The sequence below is a fragment of the Rutidosis leptorrhynchoides genome, chromosome 10, assembly GCF_046630445.1.
Source record: "Rutidosis leptorrhynchoides isolate AG116_Rl617_1_P2 chromosome 10, CSIRO_AGI_Rlap_v1, whole genome shotgun sequence".
Lineage (NCBI taxonomy): Eukaryota > Viridiplantae > Streptophyta > Magnoliopsida > Asterales > Asteraceae > Rutidosis > Rutidosis leptorrhynchoides.
Window position 1 is genome coordinate 284,057,542 of NC_092342.1, and position 15,194 is coordinate 284,072,735.

The 15,194-nt window shown below is 33.8% G+C and overlaps 1 protein-coding gene and 1 long non-coding RNA gene across 10 annotated transcripts; one reads left to right on the top strand and one right to left on the bottom strand.

Annotated features, from left to right (window-relative positions):
• Nucleotides 1–442: 442 nt before the first annotated feature.
• Nucleotides 443–3,355, bottom strand: LOC139872845 (uncharacterized). Of its 9 annotated transcripts, none has more exons than XR_011767178.1 (5): nucleotides 3,084–3,355; nucleotides 2,626–2,941; nucleotides 1,771–2,053; nucleotides 915–1,363; nucleotides 443–600 (listed from the first exon to the last, which is right to left on the bottom strand). It is a non-coding gene; the product is annotated as an uncharacterized lncRNA (long non-coding RNA). The 9 variants fall into 9 exon arrangements; XR_011767173.1 differs by having other exon boundaries at nucleotides 742–1,363; XR_011767175.1 differs by lacking the exon at nucleotides 443–600 and having other exon boundaries at nucleotides 640–1,363; nucleotides 2,626–2,695; nucleotides 2,839–2,902.
• A 2,055-nt stretch (nucleotides 3,356–5,410) lies between these two features.
• LOC139871098 (uncharacterized protein At3g49140-like) lies at nucleotides 5,411–10,877 on the top strand. The gene is made up of 9 exons (XM_071858840.1): nucleotides 5,411–5,430; nucleotides 6,246–6,297; nucleotides 6,386–6,488; nucleotides 6,567–6,631; nucleotides 7,368–7,448; nucleotides 7,537–7,635; nucleotides 8,289–8,442; nucleotides 8,955–9,037; nucleotides 10,609–10,877. The coding sequence occupies exons 1-9, from the start codon at nucleotides 5,411–5,413 to the stop codon at nucleotides 10,867–10,869; spliced, it is 918 nt and encodes a 305-aa protein (XP_071714941.1). The 3' UTR covers nucleotides 10,870–10,877.
• The last annotated feature ends 4,317 nt before the right edge of the window (nucleotides 10,878–15,194 follow it).

Here is a 15,194-nt window from a genome sequence, read left to right on the forward strand (position 1 = left end):
AGCGGTCAACACCCAATTTATATTTGAGTTATGACAACTCACTTGTTGACACTTGCACATGTCAAAAAGGTTGCCATTATCTCACGCGCTTAGTTCCCTATTTGACACTTTTACAAATATAAGCGTCAAAAACTTATAAGAATTTGAATTCCAAAAATAATAGTACCTCCGTCCCACTACAAGTGTCCACTTACTTTTTGCACACAGTTTTAGGAAATCCCACTAACTTCATTCTCCACCAATCAGAAATCTTCTCTCTCCAGAATAACCTCTTCTCATTGGTTGAAATACAAAGTGAACACTTGAAATGGGACATACCAAAATGGAAATGTGGACACTTGTGATGGGACGGAGGGAGTATATATTTTACATATTTATATTAAATGTGTATTATATATTATATATATTTTACCAACATCAACATATTTTCAGAAAACCCATTTCAGTTTATGAAATTCATTATAAGCATGTATAGTATAAAACAAATCAACCAATTTCAACTAATAACAAAAATCACTTCTACAAATTTACTGTCATATAACTGCATCATTGTAAACTCATCTTTTTTTTTTTTGAACGGCTCATTGTAAACTCATTACCCTGCATCAAAAGAATAATGAAAATATTAAAAATGTCTAACAAAGCATAATAATAAAATAACAACTACGATGCTATACAGTGAATAGTCAAAATTAAGCTACTGCCGTGCAAATATAATCAAAAGTATTCATAGCAGCATACCAGTGCAAAGCCTGGTCTTACATACCAAACCCTTGTAAGTGTTCCATATTCCCTCTATAGACCAGTAAAAAAGATTTCACATGAATATCTCTTTTGTAATAAAAATTCAGTTAGCCAGTTCACCCATTTCACAACTTTTATTTATATGGGAATGTAATACAAACAACACTTACGTAGTTCATCAAAGGATATACTGCTAATGCTTTCTTCTGCTTTAAAGAGACGAATCTTTCCTGCAAGATCACCATAATAAACATAAGAGGATGTCTGTATCACGGCAACTCGATAAATTTTCAAATAATGGGAAATAACCGAACAATTTTTAATATAGGAGTTCTGATAATTGTCGAACAAAACAAACTAACATACACAGGAGAGAAACATTACAGTTTTGTTTGTTATACACTTACGCCTTTCATTTCAGTGCAAATATAAGCAAAATTTAAGCTACTGCAGTGCAAATATAATCAAAATTATCATTCAGTTGGTGTTGCCACTTTCACAAGTATTATGTTAACAAAGCATATATAATCAAAGTTAATGGTTTAACAAATTGTAACCTGAATGATAATTTACCTGAATAGCTGCTAGCCTAATCAACTTAATGTGATGCACCACTAGTCTGAAAAACACAACATATCAAGTGAACATTGTTAAGCATTAAACATTAAACATATAGTTCATTCATATTGAAAACAATTTAGTAAAATTGAGTCACCAGTATACAGATGTATGGGTGGTTGTTATCTTGTACAAAGATGGGTAATTTACTACTACAACCTTACTATATCATTCTGTATCAACTTTCTTATTAAGAAATCTAGTTATAAAGAGCTGAACTTTTGAGTCATTATAATCAAGCCTATGTATGAAAAACAGAGACCTTTTTGTCTCTTATCAATGAGACTGTATAATCATTTGTATAACCCCTGAAACTTTTTTCTAAGTTGACATAAGGTCAATAGCAATTTTATATTTCTAAATTGACAGAAGAGTAAATTGAGTTAGGTTTATAAAGTTCATTTTTACCTTTGCAGTAGCAGATCGAAGATGTATTTTATACAAATTCCATTGAGAATCTGTGAAGTTAGACGGTTCTTTAATCAAGTCAATCCCTTCCAAAAACTCATCCTATGTATATACTCTCCCATGTGCAACATCATCAGCCATGTAATTAACTTTGTTTAATTCTCCAGCAACTAATTTAAACAACTTTTTCTTCTAATGAAATTTTACGCTCCTAAACACGTGATCCCAAATAGAAAAAAGGACTTTTATCCATGTTTTCACTTTGAGGTAATCTGAATCTTAGCTGCAAAAAAGTACCAACTATTAGTAACAATAACAACAACAAAACTTTGTATCTGACCTTACAAAAACTCTTTTGTTCAAAAAGTGTTTCTGATGTATTGTAATGTTGCTGCGAGAAGTAAGAATGCTGAAGCTTTTAGGCTTATTTTGTAAGTAACCTTACAACAGTTAACAATTCACTGAAAACCTTTTGTGTAATAAGCAATAAACATACACAGTTATAATAAGAAAAAATAGGTAAGAAATTGAACAATATCTCCATTACCCGACCCGCCCATATCGCCATCTCTAATAAATTTACTTCTAAACTCTTAGAGCCAGCCTACCCTAAAAGATGATTAATTTTTGAATCTTTCATGGCTTTTATCCCTTCCATTTACAATTACATCATTATCGTTTTATGTTTGTATTACTTCTTAGTTATATCTCATTTATTAGACATGAAAAGGTCTTTCCAGCATCAGGTTGTGTCCATGTTGCTGTTTGTAGATATTTAAGAGGTTGCACACAATTGAATACATTTTGGATAACTTTCAACACACTAACTATTTAAGCAAAACAGAGAGTTACTACCTCACTTTACTAGGCTCGAGTTCGCTCAATTGTACTTGAGCACATCCAAGGAGTTCAACAGTTTGAAGCCCTTCATCATATATATTTTTACTATCAAATGTTGAGTGGAGATATCTTAACAACAAACTCAAAGTGTTATGAAGAATAAGTAACAACATATGCATACATGATTCTAAAACCACAATTACAATAAGAATAGAGTAACTCACGAACCTTTATCAGTGGAAAACGAGTGTTTAGTTGAAAACTTTCGCGACCACAAATCATCCTCTACAGCCTGACATTCAATCGAGAAATAAAGCATCATGACAACCAACTGCGTTAAAGCCAAAACTACTTTAAACTGAATGAACACCATAAATCATATTCAATTAGGTCAAGCACTAAAATAATTCAGTAAAAAGTTCAAAACCCTAACTAATTGATAGATATAGTGAACTCATGAAACCTTAACTCACCTGCTAATGAAATAGATGCTTAGATCGATCGGTGAAGAAGCCAAACAAATTGTGTATTTGTGAATCGATGTTAATAATCGGGAGACAGTATCAATTTAGCGTGAAACGAGCCTGCTAATGAAATAGATGCTTAGAATGATCGGTGAAGAAGCCAAACTAATTGTGTATTTGTGAATCGATGTTATTAATCGGGAGACAGTATCAATTTAGCGTGAAACGAATTCAAACCCTAACGTGACTTGTAGCGGTGAAGATGAACTGTTATGCGTGAAATTGGATTAACGGGTAAAATAAGGATCGGGTCAAACCTTTTTGTTTTTAAAGCAGGTGGATTTTTTTGACAAGTCCAGCCGTCAAAAAATAAGATTTATATTTAATTACTCCCTCCGTCCCAAATCTATGATCCAGTATTCCATTTTAAGATGTCCCAAATTAATTGTCCAGATTCTTTTTCAACCAATTAAAAGAGGTTATTCTGGAGAGAAGATATATTATTGATGGAGAATGAAGTTAGTGAGATTTTCTAAAACTGCGTATTTTTTGTCTGGAGACAATAGATTTGGGACGGAGGGAGTATAATATAATTATAAATATAAATTATAATATTAATTTTCAATTTAATTTTTTGACGATTCCAAAAGCCAACAATTTTTGGTTACATTCTTGGCGGCTTAAATTGTTTTATAAATCTTTAACAATATCAAGTGTCAAAGATATTTGAATACGAGTCAACAATTTTTGGGCTATGATAAACGTCAAAACATCAAAATAAAATTGACGCTTCTACAAAACGTAAAAAAATAAACGTCAAAAAAGCAACATTTTTTTGTAGTGTTTAAAGAAAGTTTTGATCTTGAATAGTGTTATTCATTTGACTAATTAGATCATGCAATGGATTTACAGGAACCCTGATAATGACTTTTGAGTTGTTGAGTTTAGTTGCATAAATAAAAGAAATATAAATCGAGATTCGGTGATTAATTGGAGGCCAATTTGTAAGTCTTGATGAATTAGCATAAATTAGTTCCAAAATGTTACCCTGTTACTAGTTACATTGACTTTGTGGGTTATGAATTATGACATTGCATATTCATCATTTTGTGGTTTTTTCCATTTGTTAGCAATTAATACCAAATTATTGAAAAAAATGCATGTTGCCATCACACTTGAGTATAAAAATCTATAAAAACATGATACGGGTATATCATGTCAGATTTGATTGTCTGTTGCTAAAACTGAGACTTCCTGTTGTAATTGTTGATAGTTTAGTCTTGTATATATCGCCTCTTTGGTCAATTTTGACTTTTTTAGGGAACTAGAATCAGATTCTTGGTTCCATATTATTGTGCTTATTCTGTTAATTCGGTTGATTTTAGGTCATACGTGCGGTTTGAGTCATTCTGAAGGCATTAGTTGCTCTACATCGTATGGAGTCACTAGCAGTTGGATGAAATCTTCTGATAATTTAGAGTCAAGGTATATATAATAAGATCAGCTAACATTATACAAAAAATATTATGTTAATTGATTATTAACATGAATAGCACCTAAACTAATTACGGGTAACACCCTTTTATCCAGATTCAGATGCAAGAATCTGTTTCTTATAGATTCCAAATTCAATTGGTGGCTGTCTATTGGTCGAAAAAATTGCAAGTAGATAGTTTCAGTGGCTGCAAATTATCCCGATTCAGTCCCCGAATCATCAAATTATGTTGCAAAAAATGGATATCATCCACTTGAAGAGCTTAAAAATTGTGTTCATGCATATTTTTTCCAAGGGAAAACCTACACACGAACAACAATGCGAAAGGGTTTTTTTTAGGCGTCAACGTCGTTGATCTCCGGTCCGGTTACCGTGAATAACCCGTACCCGAGATGATGATCTCGGGAGGGTGGCCAACGAATTGCCAGCCGGTCGATAGTCGGACCCTATCGACGGCAAAGGGAGAAAAAACCCTACAAGACCCGTAGGTAAAAACCCTAGAGTTGCGATCGTGAAGACGATCGTGGAGAAGATCCGGCGATAACTGTCGTGTGCGTTGCGGACTTGCGGTGGCGGCGTTGCGGTGTGATCGAATGATCGTATGAGGTGGTGCTTTCATTGAGAGAGCAAGAGTTGTATGCGATTGGGAGATTGTGAATTTGATGTAGGTTTTGCTCCATATTTATAGATGGGAATTAGGGTTAATTGACTTGGGGCCCAAGTTAATTGTGTAGACCCTAATTGGGCTAAACCCTACGTCATCAAGTCCCCCAAGTTCGGTATGATATTTTTGTCAAGTATCGTATCGAACTTCTCATTATGCTGCGGAAAATAAGTTCACATGAGCCTGCGCAAACAACTGTGCGTAAACCCGCGAACAGATTCGCAAAGAACCGCATGCAGAGTGCGCAGGGAAACCGCGGAAACTACCATGCGTAAAACCGCATGAAAATTGCGTCTAAAGTCGCGGACAACTGTGCGCAAAGTGTGCGTAACCTGGACAAAAGCGCGTGGACAGTTGCGCAAGCACGCGAACATCTGCGCTAAATATTCATGTACTTAAACCGCATATAACGAATTAAAAGCTCAATAAGAAAAGACAAACCTTCTCAAACCGAACGATAGACGGTAGAAACAAGAGACATAATGCATCGTGCCCCACGGTGGGCGCCAAATGTTCATGCATATTTTTTCCAAGGGAAAACCCACACACGAACAGCAATGCGAAAGGGTTTTTTTTAGGCGTCAACGTCGTTGATCTCCGGTCCGGTTACCGTGAATAACCCGTACCCGAGATGATGATCTTGGGAGGGTGGCCAACGAATTGCCCGCCGGTCGATAGTCGGACCCTATCGACGGCAAAGGGAGAAAAAACCCTACAAGACCCGTAGGTAAAAACCCTAGAGTTGCGATCGTGAAGACGATCGTGGAGAAGATCCGGCGATAACTGCCGTGTGCGTTGCGGACTTGCGGTGGCGGCGTTGCGGTGTGATCGAATGATCGTATGAGGTGGTGCTTTCATTGAGAGAGTAAGAGTTGTATGCGATTGGGAGATTGTGAACTTGATATAGGTTTTGCCCCATATTTATAGATGGGAATTAGGGTTAATTGACTTGGGGCCCAAGTTAATTGTGTAGACCCTAATTGGGCTAAACCCTACGTCATCAAATTGTAAGAGTTTGTGAAACCAAACTCACGGGTGCAGAGATAGCAAAAACAACTATTGAGGTTCGTTTTTTCATATTTCCTTATTTAATGCATATTATATGTGCTTAAAACAGTCAAAATATATGGTATACTTTGTTGTTTTGTTTAGGCTAATAGCAGCGCATTGTTGATATTTCCTGGTACCGTACATTGTGAACCGCATGAGCACATCTCGTGGGCGGAATATCCGTACGTAATTGACGATGGTGGAGGTAACGAATATAAATTTTTCAGAAATATTATATATTATAAATGTTCAAATTTTAATTGTATTTTTATGTGTTTTAAAGATATATACTTCAGAGTCCCTGATGATGCGAACATCATGCATGATCCTGAAGCAACTAATGCGGTGGTAAGATTCACTTACTAATTTCAACTTAGGGGGTGTTTCTCTTTGCGTTTAGAACTTGATTATTTGATTATCACGTTTTAAAATCGTAAATAACCAGTTTCTAATGTTTGGCAAGCTAAACAAAAAATCAATTATTTGCAATTTGAGAGACTATTAATTTATAACACGTTTTGATACAGCTGATTGTTTGATTCTAATTATCTTAAATGCGTAATCAGTTTTCAAAACGCAAACCCAAACACCCCTAAATTATCTTGAATAATGAGCTAGACTTTATTTATTGAATTAAACGGTAGAAATTTGTTATTTGATGTCTGTTTGACATATTCCGATTATGTGAGAACTTAAGTAAAGAGAGTAAAGATATATTCTTAGTATAGTTTGAAATGGAAGTAAAAGTAAAAGTATCTCGAATTATATTAAAAAGGAGGGGTAAATAGGTAATATTATTTTACCCTTATATAATCAGTTTTATAGCTTCATGTATGAAAGGAAGCTGTTTATTCAAAAACAATCTTTTTCCACTAAACAGTCGGTATATCAATGCATTAGAAACTGATTAGTTTCACAACCTGAAGTCGCAATAATCAGATAATCACTTGCATATTGAAAATGAAAACACGTTTAAAATGATCATATTTACTGTTTTACTTGAACTATGTATTATCTGTACCAACACTTAATTGTTGTACGTTTTTATAATGCTTTGATTGGGATGGATCTTCCATTTTTTCAGAATCAACAATTATCGATTCCTATGGGTCATATTTCTGATAACTCTGTCGATGACATCACTTTCTTCGATGACTACTATGAAGTAATGATTCAGCTACATTATGTTACTTGAGTTTTTCACCATTTTATATATTTGTACTTTTTTGATACAATATCTTTGTTTGTGTTAGGATGAGGGTGCTGATATGTTGGCTGACTTTACTGAATGGAATATACTGATCGATTCGGCTGGCGTTCACCCTATTTATTTTGCTAAGTGTTTGACAAAGGTGATATGCTTCTAAATCGCTATTATATCTTATATGCACTTCTTATTATACTAACGCTAGGGTTTCTAAATGTGGCAAAATGGTTGGGTGGGTTGAGTAATGGGTTAATTTGAGCGGGTCAAATCAGTATAGTTAATTGTGTGCACTAACTGGACATACTTGAGGTAAGGTTGCAAAAATCGCTACTCGGGGAGTACTCGGTCAAGCCTTTTTAGGGAAAAATCGGCAACTCGAGGAGTAATCGGATTGGATTTTTTATTCATTTAAGTAATAAATTTCCAACTTATATGTGTAAATATACAAGAAATCCATAAGCATAAACATAAACGTTAATATAATTGTGTAGAAACATAATCTTCATTTACTCAAAAGCTCTAAATATCTAATTTAATTCCATATTAAGATGTTGACTAATGTTGACTTTGACTATTGAAATTCGATTTTGACCCATTGACATATGTTGACCAATTGGATATTTGGATTTTGGAAGTTCGGATCGGCCGGCTCCTAAAAATGAGTAATCGAGGAGTGGGGTTTTACAACACTGATTTGAGGGATTTTTACCAATTTGACCCAGTCCATTTGTAGCTAAGTTTTATGATTTTGCCTGCTCTAGTGATATTTTGTGTGTATAAAAGTTAATTCTTTTGTAGGCTGCTAATATGGAGTATGCTAGAAAGATGGATCATCCCTCAAACGGTGTTTCGGTTCTCGGATGCCTTAGTCCTGCTTATGTTGATGAAGACTTTTATCTAAGAAGGCTATTTAGTATTGAAGATGGTGATAGCTATGACCGAAACTGGAAACGTTTTGATTTACTCCGTAACTTTATTTATCAAGATTATTTATATAAATATGAAACTACTTTTTACCCCATTTTAAAACCAAATCTTAGACTTAATAATCTCCATTTCTCAGTTTCTAGTATCTTCTCACAGATATCCTTTTCTAGTCATTTTATTTATTTATATTAATTCCTTAAAACATTCATACATTGGATGATTATTTGATTAATGTCATTAAAACAGCAGAGAGACACTTCCAACTCATATTCTGATATTTACAATTACACTATCGCTTGGAAATACACATCTAAACATCCATTGAGTTTGAGATTTCTGCATTAATGAATTACATGTTTTGGGGCCTTAACTGTCTTTATATACATTTATTTTCGTCTATAACGAATGGGATGTGTGAAAAACCTTAATTTGTTTGTAACTTCTTATGTGTGGCAACTAAATAATAGTTGAAACTGTAGGGTCATGCGATCTAATAGAGTTTTAAACGAATCATTTATGATGTTTTCCTATATGCAGATGAAGACGTCAACTTTAACGCCTCGCTTTTCTACAGACTGGAAATTATGAGAATAGAGTTGTTCTCCGTGTATGGAGTTCAGGTAGTTTTTTTTTTTTTTTTTTTTTTGCATTCGCAACCACCATAAACATCTATTATGCCCCCAAGGGCAATGCAACAATGTGCCCCTTTGAGGTGCCTGAAAATTTCTGTTACTTCTGATACATTTCCGGCTTTAGTTTTTTTCCATTGTGTAGCCATTTTCTGACCATCCCAAGATAGCCTAGAGTTTGGGTCATTGCTACAAACCTCACTTGCAGCGTATATTGGGGTTATCTTGGGGTGGCCCAAGTTACAGGTTAGTAATTTAACAAATAATAATAACATTAAATTTCTTCTTAATACCATGTATGTCAAATAATTTTATTAGAAGAAATTAGTGTTCCCCGAGTTACAGGTTAGTAATTTAACATTTTGGTGCATGACTTGGAGTTGAAATCCTTTGGTGCTAAGAAGATTTCATTTTTACACCAAAATAGTGCAAATGCTTTGCTTACACATTTGAGATGCTCGTAGAATTTTTTTTTGAAATAGTAATATTTTTTAATATGTTTACAAAACTAGAAATTTAGAAAAGATCTTTACAAAACTAGTAAAACCGGAGTTTCAAACTCCGGTTTAGGCCAAACCGGTGTTCCAAAGTTCGATTTCTATTTACTTTGTCCACATGGCAGAGTGACATGGCAAACCGGACTTTGAAACACCGGTTTGCCACGTGGCATTTTTTTTTTTTTTTAAGATTCTAGGTTGAGCTCGTTTATTTAAACCGGTGTTTCAAAGTCTGGTTTGCCATGTCACTCTGCCATGTGGACAAAGTAGATAGAAACCGGACTTTAGAATACCAATTTGGCCAAACCGTAGTTTGAAACTCCGGTTTTACTAGTTTTGTAAAGTTTTTTTCAAAATTTCTAGTTTTGTAAACATATTAAAAAATATTACTATTTCAAATAAAAATTCGATGCTCGTAGCCTTAGGTTTATCTGTTTATTACTACTACTAGTATACTATCATCTTTGTACATATGTGGTGTTATAAATGAAGGTTTATGGGTCAAAAAATGCAAGCTTATGTAGTGATTTTTGCATGTGATAAACTAATTGTTTTCTTGAAAAAATGGAAGCACATACTTGTCAAAAGGAATTGATGTTGATCAGTCTTTGTGTTCATATGTGGACTTTTGTTTGAAATGATTGTTTTTTATTTAAAAATGCCTAAAGAGGGTCTATAGTCTATGCTTTGCTTTAATGAACCATAATAGACAAATTATTACATATAGGTTCGATGAAGTACCGTTGTTTGTACTCATCAATTTCTAACCTAAATCGTTATTTTTCTAAACTGTATTGTTTACTTTTATGTCTGTGTGTGATCCTCATGAAGTAAAGAATTATGTTATGTTTGTTAACAGATCAGAAAGAATTATGTTCTTTCAACCTCTACTTGAGAGAGTGAAAGTGTTTCACTCTGATTAGAGAAATGACTTGTTTTTATTCTCAAATAGGGGAAGGATTGTCTACATCTCACCTCCCCCATACACCACTCATGTAGTATTGGGTTTTGTTATTGTTGTTGTTGTTGTTCAAGCAGCAACGTGATGAGGTTTTGATTATGAAGGTTAATGAAAGTATTGATGATGTCAATAAACAAAATAATCAAGAATGGAGAGAGTATCAGAAGAATACAACTAAGTCCTGGTTTCGTAAACTGCCACTGGAACCCAAGTACAGGTTGTTTTATGATTGCACGGGTAAGGTGACAGGTGGAAAGATTCTGAGCCGGGCATTCTTCAAGGATTTAGATTGTTTTGTTGTGAGAAGGGAAAACAATTTGGACTACTTCAAACATGCCACTGATTTTAAGACTACCGTACTTTGAAATGATGGAGCTAGTGATAATGCTAAAAACGAACATATATTTCATAGCATTATCTCTCAAGAAAGACAAGCTTTTAATTGCAATTGTTCTATTTACAAGTGATATTCGTTTAAATAATAAAAGGTGAAGACAAAAGACAGATTTGACGAATTGAAGACGCAAATGACCAAAACGCTAAAAAGTACAAAGTACAATCCAAGAGGTTCAATTTATTGATGAGAAACGTCTAGAAATTACAAGAGTACGAGCCGCGAAACGTAAAGTACAAGATATTAAATAGTACGCAAGGACGTTCGAAAATCCGGAACCGAGACATGAACCAACTATCAACGCGCGACGCAACGGACTAAAAATTACAAGTCAACTACGCACATGAATACTCCCTCCGTCCCTATATTATTGTTCACTATTCCATTTTGAGATGTCCCAAATTAATTGTCCACTTCCATAAATAGAAAGGAAAGAAGATATTTCATTGGTGGATCTGGAGAGAGAAGAAATTTCATTGGTGGAGAAATAAAGTTAGTGGAATTTCCTAAAACTGTGTGTTTTTTGTCTGGTGACAATAAATATGGGACGGAGGGAGTATAATATAATATATATAATTATATATATTATATTATATTATTTATAAACCGTTGGCAAACAAGAAAACAAAGTGAAATGAGCTGTCCTAGGCGGCCATGCGATCGCATGGCCACGAAGAAGAAACTCCATGCGATCGCATAGAGTACTGTAGCTGGTCAGGTTCTATAAATTGCAAAATTCGGACGAGTTTATGTACACCTTTTTCTAATCTCTTACTCTCTCAATATATATATATATATATATATATATATATATATATATATATATATATATATATATATATATATATATATATTATAATTTTAATTTTAATTTAAGATTAATAATAATAAGGTTATGTTAGAGAATGTTTTAAGTTTGTAAGTCGAATTTCTGTTCGTGTAACACTACGCGATTAATACTCATTGTAAGTTATGTTCAACCTTTTTAAATTAATGTCTCGTAGCTAAGTTATTATTATGCTTATTTAAGCCGAATTAACCATGATGTTAGACTAAATATTAAGACTGGGTTATTGGGCTTTGGACCATAATTGGGGTTTGGACAAAAGACCGACACTTGTGGAAATTGGACTATGGGCTATTAATGGGCTTTATATTTGTTTAACTGAATGATAGTTCGTTAATTTAATATAGAGATTTACAATTTGAGGTTATTTATAATAACCACATACACTCGATTGGATACGATGGGCGGGATATTTATAAATTCTAAAAATCGTTCATTTAACCGGACATGGGGATGTATTAATAGTCAATGGACTCATTAAAACAGGGGTGTATTACATATAAGGACACTTGGTGTAATTGTTAATAAAGTATTAAAACCTTGGATTGCATACAGTCGATAACCTGGTATAATCATTAACAATGTATTAAAACCTTATTACAGTTTAAGTCCCCAATTAGTTAGAATATTTGACTTCGGGTATAAGGATAATTTGACGAGGACACTCGCACTTTATATTTATGACTGATGGACTGTTATGGACAAAAACCAGATGGACATATCGAATAATCCAGGACAAAGGACAATTAACTCATGGTAATAAATTAAAATCAACACGTCAAACATCATGATTACGGAAGTCCATATCGATTATAAACGAATCACAATAGTTGGTTACATTGCGAGGTGCTTGACCTCTATATGATACATTTTACAAACGTTGCATTTGTTTTTAAAAGACAAACTTTCATTACATCGAAAGTTGACAGGTGTACATAACATTTTATAGCATCCAAATGACCTATTCTGTCATTTACTTAATAATATTCTCTAATGAACTTCAATGACTCGAATGCAACGTCTTTTGAATATGGCATGAATGACCCCAAGTAATATCCTTAGTATGAGCTAATGTACAGCGGAAGATTTCTTTCAAATCCTGAGAATAACATGCTTAAAAATGTCAACATAAAGTTGGTGAGATATAGGTTTAATGCTAGCAGCGTTATAAATATAGACCACAAGATTTAATATACATAAACGTTTTAATAAAAATATTCTAAGTGGTTGAGCACTTGATAACCATACTTAACATTTAATCAACGTCGCATATTCCCTTTATTATGAAATCTCACTACACCGTACCAAGTGTAGTCACCGAAACGAAGTACTGTGCAACCGTTGAATACTGGTCGTCCAGTCCGGTTGGGGTTGTCAGGCCTGATAGATCTATCAACAGGATTCGCGTTTACAATAGCTCATGTAAATAGTAGTTACAAAGTTACAGGGAAGTATGCCAGTGGTACAACTCAACGTGGAATATATATTTTTAATCACTTGTGTCCATAACGTAAATCATAAAATGCATGTATTCTCATCCCGAAATATTTAGAGTTTAAAAGTGGGACTATATACTCATTTTTGCCTTGAAGGTATTTAACTCGACTTGGTCTCCGATAGATATCACGAACCTAACCATATATATAATATATCAACATATTTTCTTTTCAAGTAATCGTTACATATGTTATATAGTTCGTGATATCATCGGTCAAATTGGACGGTCAACCGTTGTGTAAAACTCTTTTCAAAAGCATAAGTCTCAACAATTTAGATTGCTTATCATATTGGTAAGGTTTAATTTATGTAAATATTAATCTCATAGGTATAAAATGATCGAAAAAATCCGGGTCGTTACAGTACCTACCCGTTAAAGAAATTTCGTCCCCGAAATTTGATCGAGATCGTCATGACTAACAATAAAATGTTTTTATGACGAATATTAATTAATAACTAGAGTTTTATCCCCATTTAGTAATAGTGGTAAAACAATTCAATTATGTGAAGCGTACGAGTGAAGCTGTCACAAGAGATTGAGATAGAGATTTAACTTTTGACGTAGTCACAGTGAATTTCCAGAATTTAAGGGATTTAAAAGAAAATCTTGGAAATCTAAAAGATTTGATTCTTCGGCGAATAAGGAAATTATGATCTTCTTTGATTTAATGCGCCAATCTGTTTCGATTTCTCTGTCGGATATTTCACTATAAATCCACTCCCTTTGTTTCTTTATTTCCACAGCTCACACATTCTATTCTTTCCCCTTCACTTCATACTTTAAAACATTCGTCAGTATGCTCCATCCCGTTCTGATTCTTGTTATACTTCTAACTTTCATATCTTTCATTCTTCTCTTTCATCTCCCGCCAGAAGAATCTATTCACTTCTATTATTTCCTTGAAATTATAATGTTTTTAATTCTTCCGTGTCTTTACGTTGCAATATGTATTGATATACACGGTTTGTAATTTCTGGGAGGTTGTTGGGTTTTATATCTTCCCTTATACTTCGATGTCCCTGCTTCTGTCTTCTATAATCATTGTCATCCACAGTTAATGCTCCCTCCTATTTGCTGCGATTTATACTCCAATTTCAATTTTGGAGCTTCATTCTTTCGTTTCTTCTTCTTGCGATTAAGCATCTCTTGTAATGGTCCGGAATTTGTAGCTACGGATTCCAAAATGAACACAGTAAATGTTCTAAGAAGGAAATCGTAATGGCGCGATTTTTATTTGTTAAATTATCAGAATACCCTGGAGAAGACCGAGTCATCAAGAAGAATATTTTTTTGATATGTTTGGAGATTAGATAGAATGTAAGATTCGTGTAAATGATATATGATGATGGTACTGTGAATCATCACATTCCATTAGAAACTCAACATGACTTACTGTAATATAATGACATTGATCAAGTGTCATTATATTATACTAATTCATGCTTTAGTTCGCAACACTACTTCAAAACATTCATACTTCAATTTCGAAGGTTTCAGATTTTAGAAACTGACATAGTTTCTTTTATGTTGTAACACAGATATTACGGAGAGAGAATTGATTTCAGGTAAGAACGTTTATGAAAATATCTTCAGAAATATCGAGGATATTTATAATGAAAGATACGATAATATCTTTGAATATCTAAGATCAAAGGATGATAGAGACTATTGTCCGCAAGGGTTTAGAGTAAGGAGCAAGATATTCGCTAAAGACTTCAATAGGCATTGAATTATTTGAATTCTTTGAAGTCAAACTTATTCTTTGTGATTTATCCACGGCTTCCTTCATAGTTTCGCATAATCCGCTTTTCAGTACTAAATTTTTCTATTGAGTGTTTCCAATACTCCATTCTTTATCATCAACTTTTGACCATTAAGACTATCTACAACATGCTGCTTCGTCAGCATTTTCAAAGTTAACGGATCTGGGTCATCGGTTATCAAACCGAGG